Genomic DNA, 20,929 nt, shown 5'->3' with positions numbered 1-20,929 from the left:
CTGGGGTGGGAGTGCCCCTCATTCGTTGTCACTATGTACCATAAATAATGCTGTGAAAAATAAAAATAAAAAAATAAAACATTTTAAATATTAAAAATAAAAAAAGAATATGCCTTAGTGTAGAAAATCCCTCCTTACCCATAAGAAATAGACTTAGATTTTCCAGATGTTTACCCTGGGAAAAAGTTTTTAGGAGCCTGTTGATGCCATTGAAGTTATTAATTATGAGGAATAAAAATATTATAAGTTAAATTACTGCTAGAAAGAATTGGGTTAAGATTAGTCTTGGTCAAGTGATAGAAGTAGTCATTGAAATCCCTCTAGCATCATAAACCATGACTTTCTAGATATCATTTGTCTGAAATAATGAACCTCTTCTAATGAACCACTGAGCCTCTTCTAAAAAGCAACTACTGTGTAGTCAAAATTGTTTGGTTAATGCTTTCTATTTTTTTAGAATATGTATTATGTAGACATTATTCTCTTCCTCTCGCAGTTGATTTATTGCATTCTATGTACAAAAGGTCTAAATATTGAAACCATTCAACATGGCATGGGACCTTTCTGTGATTCTGGGCGTGCTATGGTCTCTGCATGATCTAGAGTGCCAATGGCTGAAGAGTTTTACAACTCAACAGTAGTTTACCTGTCAGAAGCCAACGTGCATATTGTTGGTGCAGAGTAAATAAGGCCTTTCTATATCTTAGTTATTTATACAGAAAGTCAAGGGTTCTTTCTGCCAGATCTGTCCAATTTGCACAACGACTTAAAATACTATGTGATAATGAAATTATGATTTTAAAACCAGGAAAATAATTTTAAAACCAGGAAAATATATTAGGAAGAGGAATCTACTATGTAAGAACATATACAAATGTTCATATTTTTGTTGGTTCTTCAAAGCAGACAAGAATAGACAAAGGTATCAGCATATTCAAATAAATCTTTTTGCTTTTTCATAAAATATTGTGTTCAGATTTGAAACTTAAAGCAATAACGGTTATGGCCAGAGAGAAATTATAGATAGCAGGGTTGGATTGAATGCAATCCACCTGGGTTGATCCCCAGCACCACATACATTACCCTGAGCCCTGCCTGGATTGATAGGGATCACAGAGCATTGCTGGTGGCATCCCCACACAAACCAAAAAAAAAGTAAATATAAACAAAATAGATTTAAAAAAAAAAGAAAAGAATCTGGAATGATAGTACAGAAAGTATGGTGTTTGCCTTGCATGTGGCCAACTCAGTTTTAATCCTTGGCACCTTAATATGGTCCCCTCTTACAATTAGGAGTAATTCTTGAGTGCAAAGTCAGAGTACCTCTGGGTGTGGCCCAAATATAAAAACAAACAAAAATACTAACAACAAACACACACACACACACACACAAAACAAACACCAGTGTAGGCTTATTCTAAGATTGACTTGCCAGAAATTTCCTTGAATCTTGAACCGGTGATATTTGGCAAGGATTAAAAAAGGGAAAATTTTACAGCCTGTGGCCTATCTTATTACCATGAGAACAACATTTTCCAAATGCCCCTCTGAAGAAAAATTCCATCCTTCCTTCTCTCATTCCCTCCCTTCTGCTCTCCCTGGAATCTCTGCAAAGTATTCTCTTTGAACAATCTACATGGCCCAAGATACTTGCTTATTTGTTCAAGTTTTATTATCTCCTTGGCTTCAAAGCAGTTTAGTTGCCTGTTTAAAGCAATATACATTTTTTCAGGCCTTGCTAATGAATTTTATGAAAAATGGTAGCTACATTGACTTTAAATTCATACTTTGAATATATATTAGGCATTAAACATCAGTGACTTTGTGGGAAATGAGAAAATATTTTATTACTGTATTATTTTGGTTTTTGGTATTATGTGCAGTTATTCCTGGAATAGTATTTAAAGGGTCTCTCCTAGAAGGAGAGATTCAAATCCAGGACTAATATGAAAATCCTGGACATTGTCCCCCTAAGCTTTCTCTCTAGAACACAAAATCAGAATTTTATGCTATTTGTAAATGCAAAGCCTGGGAAAGCAGTTACATGATGGGTTTGTGTATTCAAACACTCTCAATCTCTTTGATTACAGAAGAATATTCTTGAGACTGCTGTAAACTTGAATTTATACTCCATGAGCAAAATAATCATAATAGTCTTTCACTGACCCTTTACAATTCAGATATTTAGAACCACCAGTCTAGGACATTTAAAAATATTTAAATTAAGTATCTGTCTACTTTAATTTGCATGAGATACATAAAATGACATTATTATATTACACATATTGCTTAAAAATAACAATAAGCAAAAACTTTAAGTTGTATCTGCGAGATGGAGTGTAGTATATATAGCATGTACCTTTGCATGCAGCCAACTCAGGTTTGATCCCTGACACTCCATATGGTTCCTGAGCCCTACAGGCATAATTCTTGAGCACAGAGTCAGGAGTTAAGTCCTAAGTACCACCAGGTGTGGTTCAAATTATTTTTAATTAAAATTTTAAAATTAGAGGCCGGAGAGATAGCATGGAGGTAAGGCATTTGCCTCTCATGCAGAAGGTTGGTGGTTCAAATCCCGGCATCCTATATGATCCCCTGAGTCTGCCAGGAGGGATTTCTGAGCATAGAGCCAGGAGTAACCCCTGAGCACTGCCGGGTGTGACCCAACACACACACACACACACACACACACACACACACACACAATTTAATTGAAATAAAAAGAATAATCTCCAGGGGCCAGTGAGGTGGCACTAGAGGTAAGGTGTGTCTGCCTTGCAAGCGCTAGCCAAGGAAGGTCCGCAGTTCGTTTCCCCCCCTCCCCCCGGCGTCCCATATGGTCCGCCCAAACCAGGGGTAATTTCTGAGCGCTTAACCAGGAGTAACCCCTGAGCATCAAATGGGTATGCCCCCCCCCAAAAAAAAACAACCAAAACAAACAAACAAACAAAAAACCAAAAGAATAATCTCCAAAAACTATAGTCTAATGCAGACCTTGGATATAGCCCAGCAAATCAAAGGATTTATAGCATGTATTTATGTTCATTATTTCAGAAAAGCATTTTATTTCTATCAATACATTTCACACTTAAAATTGCCGGCTTGCTTCAAACATCGTATATGACCATATTTTTTTACATTGTACTAAAATCATACACAGATTCAGGTCTGTACTTGGCTAGTATTACCTACTAGATATATATCTACATGCATTGAATCACTTTAATACATTTGGTCTTAGTTATTTTTTCAATACAAAGATATAATTATTTGATATAGAATGATGTCTTGAAGTCCAACAGCCCTAAAACTTGAATTAGGAAAATACTAGATGTAAGAATAGACTCAGAATACTTGAAAACACATAGATAGCTCTGGGCTTAAAATAGAACATGGGAGCCATGGTGGTAGCATAGCAGTAGGGCGTTTGCCTTGCATGCGGCAGACCCAGGATGGACACGGGTTCGATCCCCAGCAGCCCATATAGTCCCCTGAGCCAGGAGTGATTTTTTAAGTGCAGAGTCGGGAGTAACCCGTGAGTGCCTCTGGGTGTGCCCCCCCAAATAAACAAAACAAAACAAAACAAAACAAAAAGAATAGAGATTTGGAAGATAGCTCAAAGTGCTAGGTTGTGTAGTTCGCACATTGGAAGTCTCATTTTGAGCCCTAGAACCTCTTAGTCTCCCAGGTAGTGACACCAAATATAGAGTTTAGGAGTTGCGCACTGCTGTGTGTGTGCCCCCCCCACAAAAAACAACAAAAATATATATACTTTGATATACTTAGTTGATTTACAAACATTTCACTGTAGTTTGCTTTTCTTGTAATATGTCTTTCAGCTACACATGTGCACAGCTATTTCAATTGTTTTCTAATTGTGGTTGGAGTTTCTAAAGAAAAAATTAAAGATCTCTAAGACATTGACACTGGCACTACAATGTGTTAATTAAAACACATTCAAGTGTGACTCACTGTTAGTATGCACCCCATATCAACCTGCTAAAACAAAGCATAAAACAAAACCAACACAGCTATGTGAATAATTAAATATTAGGATGAGTAAAAGAAGCAAATCACAAGAGCCATCTCTTGCCTATACGTCAGAGTTCCTGGGTTCAATCCTTGGCATACATATACCAAAAAGAGCTATCTCAGGTTTAGTTAACATATCCCTTTAGAAAGATTCTAAGTTAAATAGGACTGGGAAAATTCAAAAACATTTTTTCAAAGAAAAATGAAAGGAATCCTTACTTTCTAAAAATATAAGATAATCTTGAACTGTTATTATTTCTCTTTTTAGCTGAAGTACAAAGTGAAATTGAGAGAATTTTTGAGTTGGCAAGATCTTTGCAACTGGTTGTCCTTGATGCAGATACCATCAACCACCCAGCACAACTTATCAAGACTTCCTTAGCACCAATCATTGTTCATGTTAAAGTCTCATCTCCAAAGGTAACTATTCATTTCTGTGTTAAGAATTTGACCTTCATTCCCTTTTTTAGTATATGTGTTGAAGTAAGCATATTTCCTTTGGCATATTTTTTTTTATGTATTTTTGCCTGACGGAAGGCTAGCAAACAATGTCCTTTTAAGACTCTGAGTGAGCTTTATTTTTACTTTTATTTATGAATTTAAAAATTATTATTTTATTTAGTTGGGGTCCACAACCAGTGATCCTTGGAGGGTACTCCTGATGGCAAGCAAGCCATTTTTAATTCCCCATCTATACAGATTCTAGAAATTATGAAATAACTAGTAAAGGGTTGCTCATTGGGAGGCAGGAGAGAATGTGGCCAACCCCAGTTCAATCTCTGTTACTGCATGGTTTCCAGACCAGCCAGGAGTGAGTCCTGAATACAATCAGGATCACTTTTGAGTGCACTAGATGACTCAGAGCACCATCACCTCAAATGTATATAGCCCATTCCTTCAAAAATCTCACTATCTGTTGTAGTTCTCTAAGCAAACAGTTTTGCAAGAGTTTAACAGAAACTGAAAATTAAGAAAGGTGAGGTGGGAGTGATAGCACAGTAGTAGGGCATTTACCTTGCATTTAGCAACTTGGGAGGGACCTGGGTTCGATCCACAGCATCCCATATGTTCCACTGAGCCTGCCAGGAGCGATTTCTGAGCACAAAGCCAGGAGTAATTCCTGAGCACTGCCAGGTATGGCCCAATAAACCAAAAAGAAAGAAAGAAAGAAAGAAAGAAAGAAAGAAGAAGAAAAGAAAAGAAAGAAAGAAAAAGAAAGAAGAAAGAAAGAAAAGAAAGAAAGAAAAGAAAGAAAGAAAGAAAGAAAGAAAGAAAGAAAGAAGAAAGAAAGAGAAGAAGAAAGAAAGAAAGAAAAGAAAGAAAGAAAGAAAAAAAAGAAAGAAAGAAAGAAAGAAAAAGAAAGAAAGAAAAGAAAGAAAGAGAGAGAGAAAGAGAGAGAGAAAGAAAGAAAGAAAGAAAGAGAGAGAGAAGGAGGGAGGGAGGGAGGGAGGGAGGGAGGGAGGGAGGGAGAGAGAGAGAGAGAGATGAGAGAGAAAGTAAGAAAGAAAGAGAAGAAAGAAAGAAAGAAAGAAGAAAGAAAGAAAGAAAGAAAGAAAGAAAGAAAGAAAGAAAGAAAGAAAGAAAGAAAGAAAGAAAGAAAGAAAGAAAGAAAGAAAGAAAGAAAGAAAGAAAGAAAGAAAGAAAGAAAGAAAAGAAAGAAAAGAAAAGAAAGAGGAGAAAGAAAAGGTGAAGAATAGTAGCTTTGCAGGTTCTACTTGGCAAATTTATTTAGTGATATTCATTTAGTTTTGTGTCACCCACATTTTACTCCCAGTAATTTAAGAAAGATTATCATGGATAACATAATCATTATTGCATTAAATCACTTAAATACTGTAGACATTTGAGCTTATTAAGTTGAATTCTTTGAAGAATAGAATTATTCTGTGATTAATCACAAAAGCTTATTAAAACCTTACCTGCCCTGTATCTTTATGTCAACAGAGGAGAGATGGCTTCAAATGGGTTTCGTTTGGTCTGGGACACTTTGTATTTGAGAGGTCATATTGTTTTATTTATTTGTTTTTACTTTTTGGATTTTGGGCCACACCCAACTGTGCATAGAAGTGACTCCTGGTTCTATATTTAGTTTGGGAATCACTCCTGGAGGGTTTGGAGGACCATATGATGCCAGAGATTGAACCCAGATCAGTAGCATGCAAGGCAAATGCTGTACCAGCTGTGCTAAAGCTCTAGACCTGTCATATTATTTTATAAATTTATATGAATTAGTCTGGAGATTCAACTTTAATTATCAGTTTCTTTTTAGTGCCTACAAGAGTGTGTTTGAATGTATGAGTAGGAATTCAGCTTTCAACCTTAACAGCAGTATATTCTTGTGGATAGAAAATATCTGATGAAACTGTATCCTTCCTGATGCTCTCAATCTTCTGTCTTGGGATACACTGATTTTGTACACAATGAACTTGGGAATCCAGAAGAATCTCCTGGCAGTCATGAGAATGAACAGTAAAATGAATTTAAATCACTCTTTGTCCCAGAACTGAAATAGATTCAAGCACCTTTCACTACAGGAGAGCTAGAGTGATAATACAGAATATGAGGCACTTGTCTTGCATGCACTAATCTGAGTTTGATCCTTGGTTCACCTTAAGGTCTCCAGTTGTTCCAGGAGTGATTCCTGAGTTAAGAGCAAGCAGTAAGCCCTGAAAACCACTGAATGTTGCCCAAATCCTCACTCATAAAATGAGGGCAGAGAAAAATAGAGAGTAAAATGCCCAAATGATGTGGTGTTGAATATTATATATATAAAACTTAACAACCAATAACTGTAAATCATGCTTCCTTAAATAACCTAAAACAGGTTATTTCATTCATGCTGAGTACAGGCCCCCTTTTTTTAAAACTCAAAGGAAAAACTAGTACAAGAACTTGAATTCTACTAAGAAGATGGTAAATACATGAAACATTGACTGCTCAGAGAAATCCACCATAATTAGAAACTGGATTAAGATAATTGTGTCAATTTCAATTTACATATGTGATGTGTGTCCCATTGTGTTTCTGCTATATTCAACTCACTCAGGACTCTCCAGATCCAGAAAAAGGTCTTGGCTTGTTTAGTTCTTTTTCTACTGATTGACAGTAGCTCAGATTCATCTCATCCTCTCTTAGGTTTTACAACGGTTGATTAAATCTAGAGGAAAGTCCCAAAGCAAACACTTAAATGTTCAACTGGTGGCAGCTGATAAACTTGCACAGTGCCCTCCGGTAAGTGCCATCATTTTTGTTTTAGTTATTCTTGACTATTTAGAACAGGGCTGGTGAGTTTTTTCTTATTATATTGGCATTGTCATCCATTTTTATTTTAGGATGGTGATGAAGATATTATGATTTTGTAAATATTTTTGTTTGTTTGTATTTTGGGAGGGAAAATACACCTGGAGATGCTCCTCCTGACTCAGGGATCCATGGATCATCTCTAGTGATCCTCAGGGAATCATGTATGTTTCAAGGTTTGAACATGAAAGGCAAGTGCTTTTGCCAGCTGTTCTTTCTCGCCAGGCTTGAGATGATAAATCTAATGACTTTCCAGAAACAAGCTCTTGCATGTGCTACACATGTGTCTATTTTTTTCCTACCATCTTGCAAACACTTGGTAAACTACTTTACCTACTCATGGGAACTTTTGTTGTTTGGGTTTGATTTTTATGTTTGTTTTTCAAGTACATCCAGTGGAACTTAGGAGCTACTTTTGGTATTATGCTTAGAGATCACTCATGGCAATACTTTGGGGGACAATATTAAATGCCTAGCATCTAACTAAGGGAACTAGGTTTAATCTACATACAAGGAAAGGGCTTTCTCCCTGTACTGCCTGTCCCTTGAGTTCTGGACTTTACTCTGAATGCAAAGAACAAAAGAAATATACTGATTTGACTTGCCTTTAATTTTTCCGCTAGGAGGTTCTAGTAGATATAAAAGATGATATCATTGGAGGTTGAGATTTTATTTTAATTAGATAAACTCAGTGAAAGGTTGGGTTTAAGATGCAAAATCATATTTTTCTAAGCCTACCAGGGTACCCTCTGAGCAATGCTGTCTCTGGCCCCAAAACAAACAGACAAAAAAAAAGCCATATAATTGGAATTTTTACCCTAATGCCAAAACTGTAAAACAGCTATTGAGCTGGGAAGCAAGCAAATGGCAAGGTTTTGGGGGAAGGCTTGGGTAGCAGTGTGTGGTAGGTGCTGGTTGTACTATGGGTCACCAGTGTCTACATTAGCCTGGTCAATTTACTGCTTGAAGTTTTTGGAAGGAGATGTAAACCCAATACAAGACCAATACTCAAGAAATTAAATTTGAGGCCAGAGAAGTGGTGCAAGCGAAGGGCATTTGCCTTGCTACGTGCTAACCTAGGAAGAACAACGGTTCTATCCCCAGCATCTCACATGGTCCTCCAAGCCAGGAACCATTTCTGAGCACATAGCCAGGAATAACCCCTGAGTGTCACCGGGTGTGGTCCAAAAACAAAACAAAACAAAAGAAATTAAATTTGATGTTGGGAAAAAAAACACAAACAAATAGGTTTACTTAGATGATAGCAACCTGAGAAAATGGTGGTGTTTTTTGTTGTACCATAAAACCATAATGTCTTTTTGGTCACAGACAGGGTTGCTATAGATGATGAGAACAAGAAGAGTTAGTTCTTGGCTGGTAGATGCCAGCATGGTCAATAAATTCCTCCAGGCTGGTCCCCAAGGCATATTCTATATTATTAAAAAACCCAAGCCAAAGATTTTAGGAGTAAGAAGTAAACTTTTGGGAGTAACTGTCTTTGTCCAGCAGAGCTCGCTGACTTTGTTTACTTATTTATTTTTCAGTTTTGGGTTTTTGGGAGGGTAAATTCACTCTCAATGAAGCTCAGTGCTTACTCCTGACTATGCTTAAAGGTCACTCCTGGCAAGGCTCAGGTGAACCTGAATTGGCCTGGTTGGCCACATGCAAGGCAACCACCATGGCTGATGTTCTATCACTACTGTTCCTGTTTTTAAAAATATAATTGAATTCAGTTCTTCATTTCACAAAAATAACTGTCTTTCCTACTGTCTTAATTCACTTGATGTTTTTATGAACATGGATTCTGGATGCTTTAAGTCCACTTCAGTTGTTAAACTCTGAACTGGAGAGATGACTCAATGGATTGAGCACATGTTTTAGCCTGAAAGACATCCTGCCTCATCACCAGTACTGCACCCTGGGCACCACTGGGCAGAACCCCTAAGCACTAAGCCGGGAGTAGACTCTGAGCCTGTTCAGAGCCACCCATATAATCATGTAATCTTGAGTAATTCCTGCATCATGGTATAAAGACTGATTGAGAGAAGTGTGGTAAAGCATTTAGAATAGTGCCTGGCATTCAATTAGCACCATTTCAATGTTACTATTGTAATTACTAAATTGCTGTGTCATACCTGTGCCAATAGACTCTAAGGTTCTTTGCCTGTCAGGTCACTGTATGTTGGCTTTCTATCATAGAAAATAAAAGGATGCATAGGTAATTAGATTAATTATGCAGGGCTTTGGGTATGCCATGGTAGCACCACTGCCTTACATGTGTAGAACCCTGAATTCCATTTCTGGTACCATATACACACAAAAGTAGTCAGTCCTTTCATTAGATCCTTATAGTAAGCCAGACACTGTTAGATCCTTTGCATAAATGATCTTTAATCTTCATGCTTTCTTAGCGAAGTAGTAGAAAATTATTCCCACTTGGAGTCAAAGCCACCAAAGACAGATTTAGTGCCTAAAGTCACAGAGCAAATTAGGTTTAGATTTAGGTCTGTCTTGTATCAAAGCCAGACTCTATTGCACATGTTAATTACTGCTGAAGCCCATTTACAAAATAGGAAGTTGACTAAATCGAGGGTGTTACAGCCTAATGTCTTCCCCCTTCCCATGATTCTATATTACTTCAGTTGAAGGAGACTTATCTTTGTTGTGAAGCTACCAAAAGTCTATGCAATGTTCCCAGTATTTACAACAACCTCTGAAGGACAGTTAAAGCTGTTTGAGTCTGATGAAAGCATACCCCTACTTAGAACTCCTGGTTTCATGAAGAAAATACCTGATTAAAGGGAAAGGGGCAGGAAATTCTCTAGAGTTGAGAAGCCTTCAGACTGACCCAGAAGGCCACATCTGTACAAAGATCAATGAGGGAGGGTATTTTGCTGACTACACTCAGGAGAATAAGTTCTCAGGGAAAGTCTGGGTGTCAAAGTGCATCACATTTTTCTTTATAAGAAGAGAAATGAAGGGCCAGAGCAAAAGCACAGCAGGCAGAGCTTTTGCCTCAAACTGGGTTCAATCCCTGGCATCCCATATGGTCTCCAAGCCTGCCAGTAGTGATTTCTGAGCACAGAGCCAGGACTAACCCCTGAGTACTGCCAGGTGTGGCCTAAAAAAAAAGGAAGGAAGGAAGGAAGGAAGGAAGGAAGGAAGGAAGGAAGGAAGGAAGGAAGGAAGGAAGGAAGGAAGGAAGGAAGGAAGGAAGGAAGGAAGGAAGGAAGGAAGGAAGGAAGGAGGGAGGGAGGAAGGGAGGGAGGGAGGGAGGGAGGGAGGGAGGGAGGGGGGGGGAGGGAGGGAGGGAGGGAGGAAAGAAAGAAAGAAAGAAAGAAAGAAAGAAAGAAAGAAAGAAAGAAAAGAAAGAAAGAAAGAAAGAAAGAAAGAAAGAAAGAAAAGAAAGAAAGAAAGAGAAAGAAAAGAAAGAAAGAAAGAAGAAAGAAAGAAAGAAGAAAGAAAGAAAGAAAGAGAAAGAAAGAAAGAAAGAAAGAAGAAAGAAAGAAAGAAAGAAAGAAAGAAAAGAAAGAGAAAGAAAGAAGAAAGAGAGAAAGAAAAAAAGAAAGAAAGAAAGAAAGAAAGAAAGAAAGAAAGAAAGAAAGAAAGAAAGAAAGAAAGAAAGAAAGAAAGAAAGAAAAGAAAAGGGAGGAGGAGAAGGAGGAGAAAGTGAAGGAGAAGGAGGAGGATGGAAGACTGATTCAGAACTCTTGGGAGGTAAAAATCCATGAAGCACTCTAAGATTCGATCTGACAACTCTTGGACTCTGTAAATGAGCAGTTCTACCACTTCTTGAGGTCAATTGAATAATATTCGAGAACTTTATTGGCAACAACAGCAGGTGAACGATATCGGGCTTATGTTCTCAGAGCAACCTTGCAGTCTGCATAATCAAAAGAAGGGGCTTCTGTAGGGAAAGGGCTGGGAAGAGAGAAAGCAGATTGTAAGTCCTCACAGCAAACTATAGAATCCTGGATCTGGAGTGAGAAAACAATGGTAAGGTGTTTATTTGCATGTGAATGTCCCAGGTTTGATCCTAGCATCCCATATGGTCCCTCAAGCATTGCAAGGAACAACCCCTAAGCACTGTTGAGTGTGTCCCCCAAACAAACAAATAACAGCAACAAAAAAAAGCCAACAACAATGAATTTTTTTTCCTGAACTGGTCTCTAAGGTACCTGTTTTATTTACCTATCTAAACAAAGCCAAGGCAGAAGAAGTTTCACTGTTCTTTAGGTTTCTGACAGAGGGAGAATGACAAGGTGATTCTTGTCTGAGAGTTGTTCCTAATTTCTTTCTTTTTTTTTTTTTAATTTTTATTGTGACCAATAATCTTTCACTGCATCATTTATGGTACATAGTGACAATGAATGAGGGGCATTCCCACCACCAGTGCTGTCCTCCCTCCGCCCCTGTTCCCAGTATGCATCCCATATCTCCCTCCTTTACCCCCCAGAATGCTAGTGCAACTGGTCTCACTTTACAGCTTGTTCCTAATTTCTTTGGACACTTTTCAACTCTTACAAACCTCAGTCCTCTGGGCCTGTCTGCTTTGCTTACAGCAGTGTCTGCCTCTCCTAGGCAAGACATTTCCTCCCTTACTTCTTTGACCCTCTCCCATTGGGCAGACCACATGTCCAGCTATGTTTTCTGAGGCCTTTCCCCTAGTCAGGATAGAACAAAAGTCCCACGTGGCAGGGTTGATGAGGAAGCTGAGGGAGTGACTGCAACCGGTTCCAGTGACCTTTGCCTGAGTCCATGTAGTCCTTATGGATGGCTGCTGTGCTAAAGCTGACTCACTGGAAACTGAGAAACCAGTGCCTCTTTCTCTGGGATTCCAGCCAGAGAACTTACTCCCTTTTCTTCTCCTGTCCCGGAGAACAGGGGGTGTCTCATTTTCCTCCTTGATTGCTATTAAAAAAAACTTCTGCTTCCCTTGAATAGTAAAAACAGTCCTGCCTTCTTTTGTATTCAGGACTATTAGTGAAATTCCTCCAACCAATTTAGACCCTGGGGAATCAAAAGTTTAAATTTTTTTCCAGGGGTGACTGGTGGAGGGAGGTTGTCATTGGTATTGGAATTGGTGTAAGGAATATTGTATGCCTGAAAAACTTATATAACAACTATGTAAATCACGATGCCTTAATAAAAATAAACCATAAACAACAGGAGGGGAGATGGAAAATACACACACACACACACACACACTTCAGACTAAAAAGCAGAGATCTTTTAACCTGCTTGAATTGTGGGGGTGAGGTGGGAGGAAGAGACAAGAAGTGAAATACAGATTAATTATCACAAAACTCATTTCATTTCATGACTGTCTTTATAAATAATAAAAGATCCAGTTATAATGATCTGATTTTATAAAATTCTAGAGTTTGCGCTCATACAGCAGGAGGTGAAAAGGGTGGGATGGAGATCAAGGATCAGTTATGGGTAACTTTGAGAGCTGTCACATTTTATTTGAAAAAGGGATTAGACTGCCATAAGGATGACGTTTTAGAGAAGTCAGAAAGAACTGATGACTTATGCAATTGTATTTGATGACTGTCTTAGTAGTAAACTCATTGTTTTTAACTGCTTTCAAATGGAGGTGTTGGAAGAGGGGTAGTGGGCTCTCAGAGTAGATATTAGAAACACTATATGAGAAGTCTTTTCTAGTGAAGGCTAAGATTGAAGATACTTTCTCAGATCTAAGATTATGAGTCTCTACATTTGGGGAGTCATCAGTGCAGAGAAATTAGACAACCACAAAAATTGTAGGACTCAGGCAAACAGATAGTTTAAAACACTAAAGACATATTCATGAGGTGGAAGGCTGAGATTGAGATGTGCACAGCCTACAGGCTTGCCTACTGGCTTGCCTGAACAAAAGAACTCACATCACATAGGCTGGTTCCACAGGACCCCAGTAATTCTTAGGTTAGTTTTCTTGTTAACTGTTCATTAATTTTGAGGATATCTTTCTATCTTTTATTGTTATCTGGAAGTTTTCTACACTTCATCTTTCAGCTCATTGATTCTGTTCTCAGCAGCTGTTACTCTGCTGGTGAGGCTTTCCAATGAAATTTTTATGTCCAAGTTTTTCAATCGTGACATTTCTATTTATAGTTTTCTTATTCCTGATCTCAAAATTTTCTGTGTTTTATTGTCTGTGAATTTCACTTTTTTTCTGAGCTTGTCATACATTTTAAGCATTTTCACTCTGTACTCCATTTCATAGAAGCCATATAGGGGTTATTACTGATTGGGTCAAAAGGTTTGCTATCTTTATGCACCAGATTTGGTGGGGTTTTGTGCCGTTTTACTATGGTTTCTTTCATAGTCCTACAATACTTCTTTCCTATGTTACTGTCAGTCTTCCCACTTTTCAAACAAATTGACACTCCTGAAATTCTTATGGAAAAATAAACCTCAACAAATAACTAAAACAATACTTGGGAAAAAGATGGGGGTGTATCAATTTTCCCAACTTCAAATTGTACTACAAAGAGGTAGTAATTAAAACAATATAGTGTTTGAATAAATATAAACTTAGATCAGTAGAATTAAATATCCTGTGATATGTTGAGATGATTTTTGATAAAGGAGTAAAAAGTATAAAGTGGAGCAAGAAAATCCTCTCCAACAAATGGTATTGGAAAAATTAGTCAACTACATGCAAGAAAATGAACTTTGACTTCTTTTTTTTTTTTTTTTTTTTTTTTGGATTTTGGGTCAGACTTGGGAGCATTCAGGAGTTACTCCTGGCTCTTCGCTCAGAAGTTGCTCTTGGCAGGCTCGGGGGACCGTCCTGTGTTGGTTGCGTGCAAGGCAAACCCCTTATTGCTGTGCTATTGCTCCAGTCCCGGGATGTCTTTCTTTTTTTTTTTTTTTTTTTTTTTTTTTTAATTTTTTTTTTATTTAAACACCTTGATTACATACATGATTGTGTTTGGGTTTCAGTCATAAAAGGAACCACCCATCACCAGTGCAACATTCCCATCACCCAAGTCCCAAATCACCCTCCTCCCCACCCAACCCCCGCCTGTACCCTAAACAGGCTCTACATTTCCCTCATACATTCTCAATATTAGGACAGTTCAAAATGTAGTTATTTCTCTAACTAAACTCATCACTCTTTGTGGTGAGCTTCCTGAGGTGAGCTGGAACTTCCAGCTCTTTTCTCTTTTGTGTCTGAAAATTATTATTACAAGGGTGTCTTTCATTTTTCTTAAAACCCATAGATGAGTGAGACCATTCTGCGTTTTTCTCTCTCTCTCTGACTTATTTCACTCAGCATAATAGATTCCATGTACATCCATGTATAGGAAAATTTCATGACTTCATCTCTCCTGACAGCTGCATAATATTCCATTGTGTATATGTACCACAGTTTCTTTAGCCATTCATCTGTTGAAGGGCATCTTGGTTGTTTCCAGAGTCTTGCTATGGTAAATAGAGCTGCAATGAATATAGGTGTAAGGAAGGGGTTTTTGTATTGTATTTTTGTGTTCCTAGGGTATATTCCTAGGAGTGGTATAGCTGGATCGTATGGGAGCTCGATTTCCAGTTTTTGGAGGAATCTCCATATCGCTTTCCATAAAGGTTGAACTAGACAGCATTCCCACCAGCAGTGGATAAGAGTTCCTTTCTCTCCACATCCCCGCCAACACTGTTTATTCTCATTCTTTGTGATGTGTGCCATTCTCTGGGGTGTGAGGTGGTATCTCATCGTTGTTTTGATTTGCATCTCCCTGATGATTAGTGATGTGGAACATTTTTTCATGTGTCTTTTGGCCATGTGTATTTCTTCTTTGTCAAAGTGTCTGTTCATTTCTTCTCCCCATTTTTTGATGGGGTTAGATGTTTTTTTCTTGTAAAGTTCTGTCAGTGCCTTGTATATTTTGGAGATTAGCCCCTTATCTGATGGGTATTGGGTGAATAGTTTCTCCCACTGAGTGGGAGGCTCTTGTATCCTGGGCACTATTTCCTTTGAGGTGCAGAAGCTTCTCAGCTTAATATATTCCCATCTGTTAATCTCTGCTTTCACTTGCTTGGAGAGTGCAGTTTCCTCCTTGAAGATGCCTGTACTGTCCTGTAGTGTTTTGCCTATGTGCTGTTCTATATATCTTATGGTTTTGGGGCTGATATCGAGGTCTTTAATCCATTTGGATTTTACCTTTGTACATGATGTTAGCTGGGGGTCTAAGTTTAATTTTTTGCAAGTGGCTATCCAATTGTGCCAACACCACTTGTTGAAGAGGCTTTCCCTGCTCCATTTAGGATTTCCTGCTCCTTTATCAAAAATTAGATGGTTGTATCTCTGGGGAACATTTTCTGAGTATTCAAGCCTATTCCACTGATCTGAGGACCTATCCTTATTCCAATACCATGCTGTTTTGATAACTGTTGCTTTGTAGTACAGTTTAAAGTTGGGAAAAGTAATTCCTCCCATATTCTTTTTCCCAATGATTGCTTTAGCTATTCGAGGGTGTTTATTGTTCCAAATGAATTTCAAAAGTGTCTGATCCACTTCTTTGAAGAATGTCATGGGTATCTTTAGAGGGATGGCATTAAATCTGTATAATGCCTTGGGGAGTATTGACATTTTGATGATGTTAATCCTGCCAATCCATGAGCAGGGTATGTGTTTCCATTTCCGTGTGTCCTCTCTTATTTCTTGGAGCAGAGTTTTATAGTTTTCTTTGTATAGGTCCTTCACATATTTAGTCAAGTTGATTCCAAGATATTTGAGTTTGTGTGGTACTATTGTGAATGGGGTTGTTTTCTTAATGTCCATTTCTTCTTTATTACTGTTGGTGTATAGAAAGGCCATTGATTTTTGTGTGTTAATTTTGGAGCCTGCCACCTTGCTATATGAGTCTATTGTTTCTAGAAGCTTTTTGATAGAGTCTTTAGGGTTTTCTAAGTAGAGTATCATGTCATCTGCAAACAGTGAGAGCTTGACTTCTTCCTTTCCTATCTGGATTCCCTTGATATCCTTTTCTTGCCTAATCGCTATAGCAAGTACTTCCAGTGCTATGTTGAATAGGAGTGGTGAGAGAGGACAGCCTTGTCTTGTGCCAGAATTTAGAGGGAAGGCTTTCAGTTTTTCTCCATTGAGGATAATATTTGCCACTGGCTTGTGGTAGATGGCCTTCACTATATTGAGAAAGGTTCCCTCCATTCCCATCTTGCTGAGAGTTTTGATCAAGAATGGGTGTTGGACCTTATCAAATGCTTTCTCTGCATCTATTGATATGATCATGTGGTTTTTATTTTTCTTGTTATTGATGTTGTGTATTATGTTGATAGATTTACGGATGTTAAACCAGCCTTGCATTCCTGGGATGAAACCTACTTGATCGTAGTGGATGATCTTCTTAATGAGGCATTGAATCCTATTTGCCAGGATTTTGTTGAGGATCTTTGCATCTGCATTCATCAGTGATATTGGTCTGTAATTTTCTTTTTTGGTAGCGTCTCTGTCTGGTTTAGGTATCAAGGTGATGTTGGCTTCATAAAAGCTATTTGGGAGTGTTTCTGTTTGTTCAATTTCATGAAAGAGTCTTGCCAAGATTGGCAGTAGTTCCTCTTGGAAAGTTTGATAGAATTCATTAGTGAATCCATCTGGACCTGGGCTTTTGTTTTTCGGCAGACATTTGATTACTGTTTTAATTTCATCAATGGTGATGGGGGTGTTTAGATATGCTACATCCTCTTCCTTCAACCGTGGAAGATTATAAGAGTCCAAGAATTTATCCATTTCTTCCAGGTTCTCATTTTTAGTGGCGTAGAGTTTTTCAAAGTAGTTTCTGATTACCCTTTGAATCTCTGTCATATCAGTAGTGATCTCTCCTTTTTCATTCCTGATACGAGTTATCAAGTTTCTCTCTCTCTCTTTCTTTGTTAGGTTTGCCAGTGGTCTATCAATCTTGTTTATTTTTTCAAAGAACCAACTTCTGCTTTCGTTGATCTTTCGGATTGTTTTTTGAGTTTCCACTTCGTTGATTTCTGCTCTCAGCTTTGTTATTTCCTTCTGTCTTCCTGTTCTTGGGTCCTTTTGTTGAGCATTTTCTAGTTCTATTAGCTGTGTCATTAAGCTACTCAGGTAAGCTCCTTCTTCCTTCCTGATGTGTGCTTGCAAAGCTATAAATTTTCCTCTCAGTACTGCTTTTGCTGTGTCCCATAAGTTCTGAGAGTTTGTGTCTTTATTGTCATTTGTTTCCAGGAACCTTTTTATTTCCTCCTTGATTTCATCTCGGACCCACTGGTTATTGAGCATGAGGCTGTTTAACTTCCAGGTGTTAAAGTGTTTCTTCTGAGTCCCTTTGGAGTTCACAAATAATTTCAGAGCCTTGTGGTCAGCGAAGGTAGTCTGCAAAATTTCTATCCTCTTGATCTTATGGAGGTATGTTTTATGTGCCAGCATGTAGTCTATCCTGGAGAATGTCCCATGTACATTGGAGAAGAATGTGTATCCAGGTTTCTGGGGATGGAGTGTCCTATATATATCCACTAGGCCTCTTTCTTCCATTTCTCTCCTCAGGTCTAGTATATTCTTGTTGGGTTTCAGTCTGGTTGACCTGTCCAGTGTTGACAAAGCCGTGTTTAGGTCCCCCACAATTATTGTGTTGTTGTTGATATTATTTTTCAGATTTGTCAGCAGTTGTATTAAATATTTTGCTGGCCCCTCATTCGGTGCATATATGTTTAGGAGAGTGAATTCTTCCTGCTCTACGTACCCCTTGATTAATATAAAATGTCCGTCTTTGTCCCTTACAACCTTCCTGAGTATAAAGTTTGCATTATCTGATATTAGTATGGCCACTCCAGCTTTTTTATGGGTGTTGTTTGCTTGGATAACTTTTCTCCAGCCTTTTATTTTGAGTCTATGTTTGTTCTGACTATTCAGGTGCGTTTCTTGTAGGCAGCAGAAGGTTGGATTGAGTTTTTTGATCCATTTAGCCACTCTGTGTCTCTTAACTGGTGCATTTAGTCCATTGACGTTGAGAGAAAGAATTGTCCTGGGATTTAACGCCATCTTTATTTCAAAATTTGGTGTGTCTTTTGGGTAGTCTTGTCTTAGATTAGGTCTTTCAGTTTTTCTCTTAAGACTGGTTTTGTGTCTGTGAAGTTTCTGAGCTGTTTTTTGTCTGTGAAACCATGTATTCTTCCATCAAACCGGAAAGTGAGTTTTGCTGGGTATAGTATTCTGGGTGAAGCATTCATTTCATTCAGTCTTGTCACAATATCCCACCACTGCTTTCTGGCATTGAGCGTTTCTGGTGACAGGTCTGCTGTAAATCTCAGGGAAGCTTGCTTGAACATGATTTCCCCTTTTGATCTTGCTGTTTTCAGAATTCTGTCTCTATCTGTGGGATTTGTCATTGTGACTAGGATGTGTCTTGGGGTGGTTTTTCTGGGGTCTCTTTTGGTTGGTACTCTTCGGGCATGCAGGATTTGATCACATATATTCTTTAGCTCTGGAAGTTTCTCTTTAATGATGTTCTTGACCATTGATTCTTCCTGGAAATTTTCTTCCTGGGTCTCTGGGACTCCAATGATTCTTAAGTTGTTTCTGTTGATCTTATCATAGACTTCTATTTTCGTCTGTTCCCATTCTTTGACTAATTTTTCCATTGTCTGCTCATTTGCTTTAAGTTTTTTGTCCAATCTCTCCTGCTGTATGGAATTGTTATGTATCTCATCTTCCACAGCACCAAGTCTATTCTCAGCTTCTGATACCCTGTCCCAGAGCTTATCCATTTTGTCATTCACTTCGTTTACTGAGTTTTTCAGGCCTGTTAGTTGACATGTTATTTCAGTTTGGAGTTTTGTCATTTCTGCCTTCATATTTTCTTGGTTCTTATTAGTGTTCTGTTCAACTCGATCCATGGTTTCTTGGAGTCTGTTGAGCACCTTCCATATTGCTAGTCTAAAGTCCTTATCTGAGAGGTTGATTAGTTGTTCAGTCATTATCTGGTCCTCAGAATTGTCATCTTCATTCTCTATGTCTGATGCTGGCCTGCGCTGTTTCCCCATTGTCACATTTGTATTGTGGGTTTTTCTACGTGTTGTAGTGGTATTCATTGTCTATATGATGTAGGCAGCACACTCCTCTGGCTCCTCCCTTTCTGGATGGGCTGACTTGCCTCTAAGGGAGGGGAGTCCTCCGTGGATGAAGCCTCACACTGGGTCAAATCTTAGGCCCGAGCATGTAACAGAGAAGACAGTCCAGAGAGAAATGTTTGCTTCTGTGATATAGCGCCGTTCTTAGTGTGATTTTTCCTTCTTGTTGCAATGGAGTTCTTTCCTTAGAAAGAGTGCGCGGCCGCGTAGCGAAGCGGAGCGGCCGTGCTCCTCTGAGCCTCTTTTTGCCCCACTCGCAAGAGTTTCACGCAAGAGGACAGTAGACAGACATAGACAGGTCACACTCACAGTCTTTCACAGCTGAGCCCCACTGGGCCGGTGTACTTTCGCGGATTTTCCCCGCCTGGTGTCACACACAGGGAGCCAGCTTTTGCAAAGGATAGCCGGTTTTTATGCTCTGAAGTCCCTCCCTGAAAATGGCGTCTGGGCGAGCGAGGTTTCTGGAGGCTCTTTTTGCCCCACTCGCAAGAGTTTCACGCAAGAGGACAGTAGACAGACATAGACAGGTCACACTCACAGTCTTTCACAGCTGAGCCCCACTGGGCCGGTGTACTTTCGCGGATTTTCCCCGCCTGGTGTCACACACAGGGAGCCAGCTTTTGCAAAGGATAGCCGGCTTTTATGCTCTGAAGTCCCTCCCTGAAAATGGCGTCTGGGCAAGCGAGGTTTCTGGAGGCTCTTTTTGCCCCACTCGCAAGAGTTTCACGCAAGAGGACAGTAGACAGACATAGACAGGTCACACTCACAGTCTTTCACAGCTGAGCCCCACTGGGCCGGTGTACTTTCGCGGATTTTCCCCGCCTGGTGTCACACACAGGGAGCCAGCTTTTGCAAAGGATAGCCGGTTTTTATGCTCTGAAGTCCCTCCCTGAAAATGGCGTCTGGGCGAGCGAGGTTTCTGGAGGCTCTTTTTGCCCCACTCGCAAGAGTTTCACGCAAGAGGACAGTAGACAGACATAGACAGGTCACACTCACAGTCTTTCACAGCTGAGCCCCACTGGGCCGGTGTACTTTCGCGGATTTTCCCCGCCTGGTGTCACACACAGGGAGCCAGCTTTTGCAAAGGATAGCCGGCTTTTATGCTCTGAAGTCCCTCCCTGAAAATGGCGTCTGGGCAAGCGAGGTTTCTGGAGGCTCTTTTTGCCCCACTCGCAAGAGTTTCACGCAAGAGGACAGTAGACAGACATAGACAGGTCACACTCACAGTCTTTCACAGCTGAGCCCCACTGGGCCGGTGTACTTTCGCGGATTTTCCCCGCCTGGTGTCACACACAGGGAGCCAGCTTTTGCAAAGGCCCGGGATGTCTTTCTAACATTGTGCACAAAGGTTAAATCAAAGTGTATTAAAAACCTTGATATCAGGGCCCGGAGAGATAGCACAGCGGTGTTTGCCTTGCAAGCAGCCGATCCAGGACCAAAGGTGGTTGGTTCGAATCCCGGTGTCCCATATGGTCCC

General features: G+C 39.3%; 1 protein-coding gene across 4 annotated transcripts in view; it reads left to right on the top strand.

Annotated features, from left to right (window-relative positions):
• The window catches only part of CACNB4 (calcium voltage-gated channel auxiliary subunit beta 4), a 356,270-nt gene that overhangs the window by 300,663 nt on the left and 34,678 nt on the right, over positions 1-20,929 (top strand). For all 4 annotated transcript variants that reach the window (XM_049773007.1, XM_049773008.1, XM_049773009.1 and 1 more), the window contains 2 exons: positions 4,301-4,452; positions 7,168-7,263. In XM_049773007.1, coding sequence (XP_049628964.1) covers positions 4,301-4,452; positions 7,168-7,263 — 248 coding nt within the window. The remainder of the gene's footprint in view (positions 1-4,300; positions 4,453-7,167; positions 7,264-20,929) is intronic.

This window comes from Suncus etruscus, chromosome 5, assembly GCF_024139225.1.
Source record: "Suncus etruscus isolate mSunEtr1 chromosome 5, mSunEtr1.pri.cur, whole genome shotgun sequence".
Classification (NCBI taxonomy): Eukaryota; Metazoa; Chordata; class Mammalia; order Eulipotyphla; family Soricidae; genus Suncus; species Suncus etruscus.
Note: the sequence above shows the minus strand (reverse complement) of the source record. Positions and strands in the feature narration are given on the sequence as shown.